This window comes from Manis javanica, chromosome X, assembly GCF_040802235.1.
Source record: "Manis javanica isolate MJ-LG chromosome X, MJ_LKY, whole genome shotgun sequence".
NCBI classification, from domain to species: Eukaryota; Metazoa; Chordata; class Mammalia; order Pholidota; family Manidae; genus Manis; species Manis javanica.
Window position 1 is genome coordinate 102,296,464 of NC_133174.1, and position 11,519 is coordinate 102,307,982.

The window sequence follows — 11,519 nt, forward strand, 5'->3', positions numbered from 1 at the left end:
CAGGTCTGATCCTCATAAATGACATATGAAGAAGCTTTTACAAAAACAGGGAGGATTCGTCTGGCTAGTCCTTCAGACTAAGGAAGAAACCTCGAAGGGGTTAAAGTGGAACGCTTATACAAACTTTGCTGCTCAGCTTCTCTCTTATCTCCTCCCTCCTGGGCTCCACGCCACTAAGGCAGAGCAAAGCTGAATCACTACCTTGCCTGAGAGGAACTGGGGACTCAACTGTTCGGGCTGCTTCCATTCAAGTGTTCCAGACGGTGTATACACATCCAGAGAGACACTTCTGGCTCTTTGGAGTGACAAGGAGCAGCATCTGAAACTGCAATCTGAAGCTGTAAGTGGCAACTGGCATTTTAAGTAACTAATAAAAGGTGCTTTTCTGTTCTGCGCTGAAAAGGTCTGACTCTTTAGGAAGATGAAAGGGAAAGCATACTTTGCTGAGCATAGTCCTGCTCCTTTGGCACAATAAAGCTTTCATCCTGTTTTCCAGATACTCCAGAGTTGTTCCTGAACAAGTTGCCTGTCAGTGCAAGCTTCAAAAGGGATACTTAAATCGTGAAAACCATTCATCCCCTGAGTCAGTTAAGGTAAGAGAGATTTGGAAATATTATGATGCTATTTATCATAAAATGAGCGGCATTGTTTTATTTATTGTCAGGTGTGACAAACAGGCACCATCTGCCGCAGAAGATACAGCAACTCCCACTTGAGAAAGCTTATTACTTAATGGTTCCAGCCATTGAAACAGCTCCAGCTGCTGGAACTGTTTTTTCACAGGCTGATGTGGAACTAGATGCTGTAACAGCTCCTAGGTTTCTGTCCTCAAGCTGAGCAGATAAACATAAACAGAATGTGTTAACGCCTGAAAGCGGTTGCAATAATAGTTTAAACTTTGTCTTCTAAATTGTTCCACTGATCATTTCCTTAGCTGTTTGGTGGGATTTCTGCTCTGGGATTAGATAGGCAGGTGTCATACAGGAAATATCGAATTACCAGTGATGTGTTCTCTGAACTTCATTGTGTTAACATAACTACCAGCTGTTCCTTGAGGACCAAAACAGAGATCGGGTTACATTTCTCTCTCTATCCCAGCACTTAGCAGAGGTTCTGGTACTTGGCTGGCACTCAAATCAAAGGTTTGCTGAATAAGTCTATTTGATTTCGAAGGTCCAGGCATAACTTTGGTGCTCTTATTAGAAACAAGTTTCACCCAACGGATCCCTCTCAGGATTGATGGATAGAGAAAGCTCCACATTCCCTTCTAAGGAGCAAAATGCACAATCTGGGTGTTATTTTGCTTCAGTGAGGTTATACACACCATGCTGATGTTGAAGGTTACAAGACTTGGTATTTCAATGTTCATACCCAAACACAAGTTTTTATTATTATTATTATTATTATTATTATTACCACCCAGAGTTTTACTTACCAAGTTAATGACAAAACATTCAATCAGAAAACCAAAGGTGCATTCACATCACTTTTGGGTATTTTGATTTACATTAGAAGTGAACCAGATGTTCAGGCCAATGTTGGACCCTGGCTCATTATTAAGTTAATCTCTTTTCCTTTGCAGTTCCACCTCATATTTCCCTCCCCCTTTCCTTTCTTCCTCCCTATTTCTCAATGTTTTCTTGCTTCCCTATGTTCATCTCTACCTCTTAATCACTTATTTCCTCCCACCTCTTATCCACTTCCCACATCCCTCAGCATCTTATTCACTGCTCACATTTCCTTCTTTCTAGCCTCTGCCCTTCCCTCCACCTCTTTTCCTTCTTTTTCCTAATCTTACCCTCTTTCCTATCCCTCACTCTCCTCCTTATCCCTCAGCAGCTTTCCATCACTTTTCTGAAGTCTAGAGACCAATTGTTATTTTATGAGTCTTCCAGAAAGGATGTCAAGATACTTAAATTCTGTAAGGGTGTTTCCACAAAACTCAGAGCCTTAAGAATGAACAGAATTGCGATTTCTTTTGAAACTGCATGGTTGTCTTCTTTCCAAATGCTGCAGACCTTTTAGTGGAGCAATCACATTATCTGTGCAACTCATTAATTAGTTAGCAAAGAGAGCTATAGCAATCCTATTTGGAAAGCTTTTATGAGAAGTTGTCACAGATTCAGGACTGAGTAACAAAGAGGATTCCCCAATACCTAACTTTTCATTTCCTTATTTCTAAGTCCTTAATGTATTTAAGGAATTAAATCAATAGACCTGTCTGAATTGGCCAGGTTTCTTTGGGGACCTGCACACTGTAGAGGTAAGAAATATGTGATTAGTTTTCCAAACCCTCAAATGATGTTGAAAGAAATGACAACTGTCTGTGAGATCATTGCTCTCTACAGCTTCTCTGAGCTCCATTAGATTCTAATAACTATTTTCAAAATATTCAGACCTAAGGGAGATTCAGCATCAGTTGTGTAGAAGGCAGAAAACATATTATCAATGTTTACTGAGAAGCATCTATAGATAAACTTGAACTTTCTAAAATTTAAGGCTGTAAACCCATCCCATATAGTTTTCCTTTTAAAATCATATAACTGAAATAATTCAAGAGCAAAGTTTCTAGCAAAGTGATTATTCCTTAATTCCAGATTGTAATCCGGACTATAGACTCCTTTTCATAACAAGAGATAAGGGGAGTGGGGAAAGGGCATAAAAAGAAAAGGGAGTTTCAAGCTACTCCCTAAGCTATATTAGCAATCCGAACAGAGATAAGACCTTGCTTCTCTTCAAGCTGTCAATGCTACGCATTTATTCAATAATTATTGAGCAGCTACTGCAAGCATTGTTATATATGGAATCAAGTGTTGAAAAAGATCCTTAAGGAGTTTACAAATTACATCTTGGGGAACACATGAATAGATATTTACAATATTAGGTGAATGTGACTTCTCTAGGAGAGATACAAAGCATGTGGAAATTAGGGATTTGGATGGGAAATCAAGGCCAGTTTCATAAATTGAACCATGAAGAATGGTAGCATTTCCCCAAGCAGAAGTGTAGGAAGATGGAAGGAAATGGCCCAACAAAAACATGGGAGGCAGGGAAGTAGGTAACAGTGAGCATTATAGCCTGATTGGACAAGAGGGTAGTAGAAGGCATTAGGGTCAGCCAGGATCGGGGCATTGACAGCCTTGAATGCCAAGCTAAGGAGAATGGAGTAAGGTACAAAAGCAACAAGGATCCTCAAAAACAATATGTGGACTTCCAAAACTTTATTCCTTTTTCATGGTATTAGAATAGTTACAAATAAATCATACACTAATAGAGTGTAAAGTAAAAGGAGCAAGTTGAAGATGACATAGTGCTTGACACTTTGATAAAGTTCAAAAGTAAACATTGTTTAGCCATACGTATGTACACATGCATGCATGAGTTATGTGTGTGTGTAAATAAAAGAAAGGTAGTAATTAACAAAATGCAGAGTACTGATTATTTCTGGAGAGGAATCGGTAGTAGGATGAGATGGGGAGGAGAGTAAATAGGCGTCATGTAAATTATTAGCTATTCTCTAAAAGTCGGTAGGTGTTTGTTCACAGGTGTTTGTCCACTTGTGCTATTAAGTAAGCAAATAAAACAGCCCTGGAGGCCCCCATGATGACAATATGCCATAAAACAAGGAATATGACTTACCCGAATCTGTGTACTTGTGGTCTGCAGAGACTGAATAGACAATATAATATTATAGAGGCTTCACCCAGCTGGCTTACACTAGCAGTGAGTGTTCATTTCTCTTCTTTTTGTCCTCTGGAGAGCTGGTAAAAAAGTAACACCTTTGGGGGGGGCTGCCTGGGACTAGAAGAGTCCTAAATCTAAGGTGCTCTGTCCTTTATGTGGAGCAGTGCCTCTCAGGAGCTTTCCACACTGCAGCTGTGCATGCCCCACACAGACCTACAGAATCAGAACCTTCGAAGGAAGGACCCAGGTATACACATTTTCAAAAGGCTTAATAAGTGATACTGACGGCAGCAGGGACTGGAACCCATTCCTCGCAGAATATGCTTAGAAACTCTAAGTGGGTAGCTTGTCACAAATGTTGTTTTTCAGAGTCCTGCTCCCAGGGATTCTGATGTAAGAAGCAAGGGAAAGTACCTAGAAACCTGCATTGGTAATAAGCATTTTCCAGGTGATTCTGATGACGGCACTTCTACGGACCACATTGAGAAACATTGCCCCAAAGGTTCCAAAATACTAGGACCTCAGGGTGATTACTCTGTGTATGCATTTCCTAGGGCTGCCATAAACAAAGGGCCACAAACTGGATGACTTACAACAGAAATTTACTCTTTTAGGTCCGGAGGCTGGAAGTCTGAAATCGAGGCATCAGTTGGGCCATGCTCCCTCTGCAATTTGTAGGATAAAATCCTTCCTTGGCTCTTCTGGATGCTGGCATTTGCTGGCAATCCTTGGCATTCCTTGGCTTGTAGATGCATTGTTTCAATCTCTGCCTCTGTCTCCTCTTATAAGAAACTAGCCATATTGGATTAGGGCCAACCCAATGACCTTATTTTAAATTGATTTCATGTGTAAAGGCGCTATTTCAAATAAGGTCACATTCACAGTTACCAGGTGTTAGGACTTCAGCCTGTTCTTTGGGGGGACACAATTCATCCAATAACACTGTTTTAATGTTTTAAGTTAAGGCTACCCAACCAAACAATAACACAGATTAGCTATGTTCTTTATCTGGGCTATCTAGATAGAAAAATTGACAGTTCACTTTGAAAGCTCAGAGCACAAAGAGTCACCTGAAAAACTTGTGCTTGGAATGCATATTCCTGGGCCTTGATTCCAGCTATTAGAACTCAGTAGGCCTGGGGAAGGGCCTAGGAATCTACATTTTAAAAGATGTAGGGGGTCCAGCATCACACTCTTGAGAAAAACTGCGTTTGGAAGAATAAGCAAGGTGAAGTACCAAGTGTTTGGGGGAGAGAGAACCCCCAGGAGTAGACCCTGAAATCCGCATTTATAACAAGCTACTCAGGTGAATCATTGCCTTTGGGACATGGTGCTTCTTGGGAATTAAAGGGTACCTACTATGATTGTTCCACTTAGTAATGAATCAGAAATCAAAACAGATGGTCCTTTATTGCAAAAATGTTTCCTAGACCATTGCTCTTATTTCTTTTGAACCAGGTCACTCTGCATGGGCAGTGGGGGCAGTAAGTAGGTAGACAAAGAATCATGCAGATTACAGAAGGTATTGTAATGTGGGCTAGTGAATATAAACTAAGCTGAAGTGCTCCCAGGCTGGGGGCAGAATTGAAGATTATAGAAAGAGTAATGTGACTGTTGGAGCTATTTCTATTAACTCTCCTTGGATATGTTAAAGTGACAGAACTAGCTCTCCGATACAATTGCACGTAGAAGTTTGATGAGTAATGGTGGTTTTGATGATTTATTTCAGTCACTCATATTCAAAATTCATGTTTGAAATGACAAGCTAAATCATTTTGGAAGGCTTCAACTGTAAATAGTTGACCCTATTTACACACTGGAATGGTTCTGCCAATAAAGACAAAGTTCTATCTTTACCAATAATGAAAGATGGAGTCATTTGCTCCGAACACCCTCTCAATTCCTTCTGATCTACAAATACTAAAGAAGAAAAAAGTGTATTCTCACCCCACAGACCTAAATGGAAGAGATAGAACACAAAAACAAAATTCAGGGAAGCTTGCATTCCTGAAAATTCCATGATTTGTTAAAGTGATCCTTGGCACTTCATCCTGGAGTTCATAAAATGGATCTTTACATTGAGGGCTCTTTATTTCAGTGCTAAGTTTTCCTGGTTAAACTAGAGCAGTGACTCTCAGTCCCAGCTACACTCTAGAGTCACTTGGGGAACTGAAAAATTCCAGTGCTTGGAACCCAACTTAGACCAATAAAATCTGACTCTCTTGAGTTAGGGGTACATGCTCCTGCTGTGGAGATTGATTCAGAAAGTCTAGGTCAGGGCCCCAGGTCTGCATTTTAAATAAGTACCTCAGGCAAATTTTATAATGACTTAGTTTAGAAAACACTGTCCTAATCTAGCCTAGTTATTAGGTGCTGTTCAGTGATCTGAATTTTTTTCTTTAATAGTTATTTATCACATAGGAAGAAAAGCATTCAAAATGAAAACTCAGGATATCATTTTAAAACTAATTTGCCCATAGCAAGCCATTTTGCAATGTATCTGTTAATTATTATTCCAAAAGAAATTGTCAACTGTTCTTCTTAGATAGCTGAATTTTTTATTTTTGTTTTTTATTTTCAGGAAAATTAATCTGTTAAAGAATCTTGAGTCAAATCTTCTGAGCCTAGAACTACTGCTGTCAGCAACTCTGAGACTTCCTCCAACTGAGAATTATCAGGTCTGACAACACTTTCCCTCCAGCCTACAGTGAGGGACGTCAACAAAGCTGTAGAAAACTCACGTCCTCTAGACTTATAGCTCTCAAGCTGCGGCAGCTGGGCAAAAACCTTACAAGCTCCATCCTTAGGGGAGATTCAGAAAGAGACGACAGGTGAAAACTCAGATATGCTGAGCCTGAAATACACAAAAACCTTTAGGAAGTCTCCTCACAGAAGAACCCAATTAAATCCACAAAATTAATGCATACATTTAGATGAGCTGTAGGTAAAACAGAGCCATTTGTCCCTCTACCAAAACACAGTAGAAGTCTGATATAATACTCTGATTCTTAGCCCCATACCAGTATTATAAAGCAGTTTCATCATATTTATTTTAATGAGTATAAGAGTAGGACTGTGGAAAATAAAAGATTTATATTATATATATATATATATATATATATATATATATATATTTTAAATGACCGAGAATTTCTGATAAAATCTATTCAGGAGAGGGTGCTGTGCTGGAGGACAGAGTGTGGCAATTGCCAAATTAGAACATTACCATTTTCTTGCTCGTGCACTACTGACTTGGCTCTGGTTGTGACTGCCTTGTATGAGACTGTTAGAACAGCTCCAATATATTCAGACAGTCTCAGTCACTGTGGAATGCCTCAAGGGCAATAGAAATCAAATAGAAACAGGTACCAACTCATGTCTCGAGTGATGACGGAGGTACATTTCAAGTACCATGGAAATCTCACTGGGCGAGCCCATTTCCCAACCTTGGCAACAGAGGTTGACACCACTTCAGATAAGTATTCCAACCTGTACATGTACGTGGGCTTATTCCTAAGCCTCCTGGCCATTCTCCTCATCCTGCTCTTCACAATGCTCCTTCGGCTCAAACACGTCATCTCACCCATCACATCTGAGAGCACAGAAAACGTTCCTCAATTCACAGATGTAGAGATGCAGAGTCGAATCCCCACTCCTTAACGCCAGGATGGATATGAGCGTTAGTGAATCTGAGTGAACTGTTGTATGTTGATGTTCAGGAAAGCTTACTCTGTTGTACATGGCTTCCCATGTAGGGAATCAACAAGTTGTTTGTTTAACCAGTCGGTTATATTTTTGTTGTGTTACTCTTTATCTTGAATCTGCTGTGGAATATCTAAGAGGTTTTAAAACTCATTCTTTGCCAGAAATATAGGAAACGGCAGCTGGCCGGGAGGGCAGGTTTCCATAGTAACCACAGAACACCTGGGCTCCAGGAAACCTCAAACCACAGAAATTCATAAGCAGCTACATAAAAACAAAACAAAACAGGATCCCTGGAAGCTCCAAGAACAAGGAAGATTTGCCTTTGAAAGGGTTGATGAGGGCATCCCAAGAAAAGGACAAGTTTTAACTTAGCACTTGGACCCTATAAGAACCACCTCTGCTGACATGAAGCTGTATCGTGTGGCAGGTTAATGAAAGGACCCAAGCCCTTTCTCAAACGTGCAGTGATTTTTTCATCATCTAAGGCCATCAGGTCTGTCCCAAATGAAAGAAGAGATTTAAAAAAATTGTTTCAGTTTAAAAATAGCCAATTTGCAGAAATAATTTCTAGTCAACAAACTCATCTAGAGAGGGTAAAATGTGCATTTTCTATCTGCATTATTATCACTGTACTTCTAAAAATTCAGATAATGACAGATTTATGACAATGTGGAATGAGGAGTTTCCCCCAAACCAAGCAAAAATTAAGTCAAAATGTGCTCACAACAATGAACCTTACATTGTACGTGCAGCCTCTTTGCCTTTTTCTCCCTCCCCATCACATTCCAGGACTGAGTTGCACACAAATACGAGCTCTGTTTAAAGGTGGCCTTGCCAAAGACGACTCCACTGTACTTTAAGGCAGAAATTAAATAATTTTGGTATTCTGTCGTTGAATGATTGTGGCTTTGGACAAAACATTCAAGCCTTTGGGTGCCAGGTTTTTCTTTCTGAAAAATGATCAGAGAGCTATTTAGTCACCACTAGATTCCTTTTAGATCTGAGTGTAAGTAAAAAGAGAGACAAAGAAGGAAAGGACTAAACAACACCCTCCTATAAATCTTTACTGAGGATCAGTGTCCTCAAATGTCACATTTGTCTTTCCCAGAAAATGCTCCTCCCTTCCTAGTCCCTGCCAAAAGATAAAGTGTTTCCCTTATTACCTATAAGAGAAATATATTTGGAAAAATTCCATTCTCATAAGTAGCCCTAGTATGCCAGTAGTGGAGAACGAATTTGATTTTTTAAAAATTAACGTTCTAAAAGGGAACCAAAGGAGATGAGTATTGTTTACAAACTAGAAATTAGAAGGCTGGTCATATTCTTGCCACCAAAGAACGAATACACCTGTGCTAAATTCCACCTGCAAAAAAAATAATCAGTTCTCCCTTGCACCTACAAGGTGGTCAACAAATTTCACAGGGTACTCCCTCAGGAACTACAGTGGTGGTGAGAGAGAAATGGTATGGATGTTAGGTTAATGCCACCTCCACCAGATGTGCAGTGCAGTCTCCCTAGTCTGTTACCAATTTAGATTGGCCCCTTCACTCTGGTCTAAATCTAGCTTGGTGGTGAAATTCCCAAGTGCTTTCTACTTTTATACACAGTCATTTGCCAATACTCCCCTCTCCAAGGGGCTGCAAACGGTGAAATCCCCACATGCAGAGCTAAACTTAGCAGCAAGCCTGACTCACACACCTGTTACAACAGCAGCGCACTATAAGAGATGGCAGCTGCATTCTGCACCATTCAGGGATGATCAGCAGGTAGGCTAAGACTTGGATAGGGCATGCACTTCCCTCTTGGCATTATGTTTTCCGAAATGCAAAGTGACTCTTACATTATTACATTTGGTAGTTTAAGTTGTGTCTTTATTCAACACCCGGTCTCTGCGCACCCTTTAAAATCTTAGGTCTTGGCAGCCATACATGGACTTCATCAAAGGCTGGCAAAATAACCCCAGAACTCCTTAAAGACACACATCTCCCCTTACTCCTGGCTCTCCCTTTTGTACTCACAGTATTTGAATGCACTTTACAGTTAAGAAATCAGTGACTGGATAAATGAAGAAACTGATGACCCTTTCAACAGCAGGGAATAGCAAGGTACCTCAATGCCTTGTTTCTTAACCTGATGTGGAATGCCCGGAAGAGACAGACTGAAAATCTCTTCCCTGACCACCTGACCTGCCAATCCAAATTTCAGGAGTTTAACACTGCTCTTTAATCACCAACTTGGATGAAGAGCCCTAATTTATGATTAGGTTTACTCAGCTGGAAAACAACCATCCTCTTTCATCACAACTACCCCATGGGATCCAGATCTTTACTGAGCATTAACTAAAGCACATAGCACCAACTTCAGTAAAATAGCAGCATAACCCCCCCAAAATTTCCAGTGATAATATAAATGGAGATGCATTTAAGCCGATGTGTCATTATGGTGACTCACATGATATTTAGGAAAATAAACTGAATATTTTCATTTTAGAAAACTTACTGTAAAGAATTTTCCCATTTATATTAAATTATATTAAATTTCCAAATATATTAATCAACATATATCACTGCTCAAAGAGGCAGCTAGAGGAATCAATGGCATAATTAGAATTTATCCATCTACCCGAAATGCTGATTTGGCAATTACCTTCCCCAACCCCACTCTCCCAAAAACTGCATGTTAGTCCAAATGTATATAAACAGGTAGGTTGTTTATATAGAGATATACTCTGTTTTAAGGTGAAAGAATGATTCCTCACTTTTTAATTATGCTGAGCCATATGAAATTGCCATTTCTGTAGGTCAAAAATGCTCAAATATCCACAATTTCATATAATTCAACTTAGTAATGAAAAGACGCACCACATGAATTCTTGAAATAGTAAATTTGCCAATATGTTCAAAACTAATTCTATTTCTAAAAATGTACTCCACATACATTTCAGAATCATGGGTTGTATAAAAACAAGGGCATATTGTAAAAGACTTATGTATTATGTATTAGGCAGAAAATATTATGGTTAATCAAGTAAAGATGGTTTCATCCAGCCTAACCTTTCCATCCATGCCAAAACTGAAGCTTTGGACTCATAACTGAGCTTGACTGCTGTAGACCTCACCATACTTACTGAATACGTAAAAGGGGCCCATTTAATGCAATTGCATGGTTATGTTCAGTAATACATTTTACTCACCTGCCATTTTACAAAAGGAACTTTTTTTAAACAAAATAAAGAATTATGTGGAAGAAAACATTGGGTTTCTCTTGTTTGAAACCATCACTATTTGACATAGATTCACATTGTATAAAAACAGTAATATTTGAATTAATATTTAGTATGTCATTTTTTATGCCTAGAAAATAAATTCTATTTGGTTTGCTGGGCACAAATATCTATTGTCTGAAAAACATAAAGATCATTAGTCTCTTTATCCCAATATGATTTGTAACAACTGTAAATTTGTGGGATTTATAATGTTGAGGTGTTATTATTTTTTCTTATTCCCAACCTCCCACCCTTTATTTTCTCCTGACTTTTAAATGTATTGGTATGTTTGTTTCCTTAGTAATAAGATGTGAAAAAAATGGGTCATGAATACCAGCTATCAGTGAAGGTGACGGAGGTGAGAGTGAGATAAAGCATCCAAAGTGCCAACATCTTTCAGTATTTCCCCACCTTGGAGGATTTTTTTAAATGTATCTTCCATTTTGTGCTTTCTTCACTTGATCCTTTCAGCAACCCTGTGAGTAACAACTGGAGGTATTATAGTCTGTTTTACAAAAGAGGATAGGAACATATAGAGATTAGTAAGTCATTCATGGCTACATAGAGGCTGAGTCAAGATTGTACTGCCAGTCTTTGGACTTCAAGTTTAGTACTCATCCCACCATGCTTTGCTTTCTGAGCACAGATACTTCAAAACCGTCTATTCTATAACACTCCAAGTTCTGCAAGCAACAATTGAACTCTGTGGATGATTAAATCCTTGTATCCAAATTCAAAATAAGCAGAATTCTACCATCCCTTTAATTTATAGCCACAGCAACACTTATTAACAGACTATAGGAAAGTTTACACAAAGGCAGATCCTGATGATTTAATTTATATGGAGGAAGGGAAGAGGCAGAAT

At 39.1% G+C, this 11,519-nt stretch overlaps 1 protein-coding gene and 1 long non-coding RNA gene across 2 annotated transcripts; both read left to right on the forward strand.

Moving 5' to 3' along the window:
• Positions 1-210: 210 nt before the first annotated feature.
• LOC140847498 (uncharacterized) lies at positions 211-6,750 on the forward strand. Its single transcript, XR_012127561.1, has 3 exons — positions 211-340; positions 497-593; positions 6,266-6,750. It is a non-coding gene; the product is annotated as an uncharacterized lncRNA (long non-coding RNA).
• An 86-nt stretch (positions 6,751-6,836) lies between these two features.
• On the forward strand, positions 6,837-9,800 carry SERTM2 (serine rich and transmembrane domain containing 2). The gene has a single exon (XM_037004785.2). The coding sequence runs from the start codon at positions 7,060-7,062 to the stop codon at positions 7,342-7,344; it is 285 nt and encodes a 94-aa protein (XP_036860680.1). The 5' UTR covers positions 6,837-7,059; the 3' UTR covers positions 7,345-9,800.
• The last annotated feature ends 1,719 nt before the right edge of the window (positions 9,801-11,519 follow it).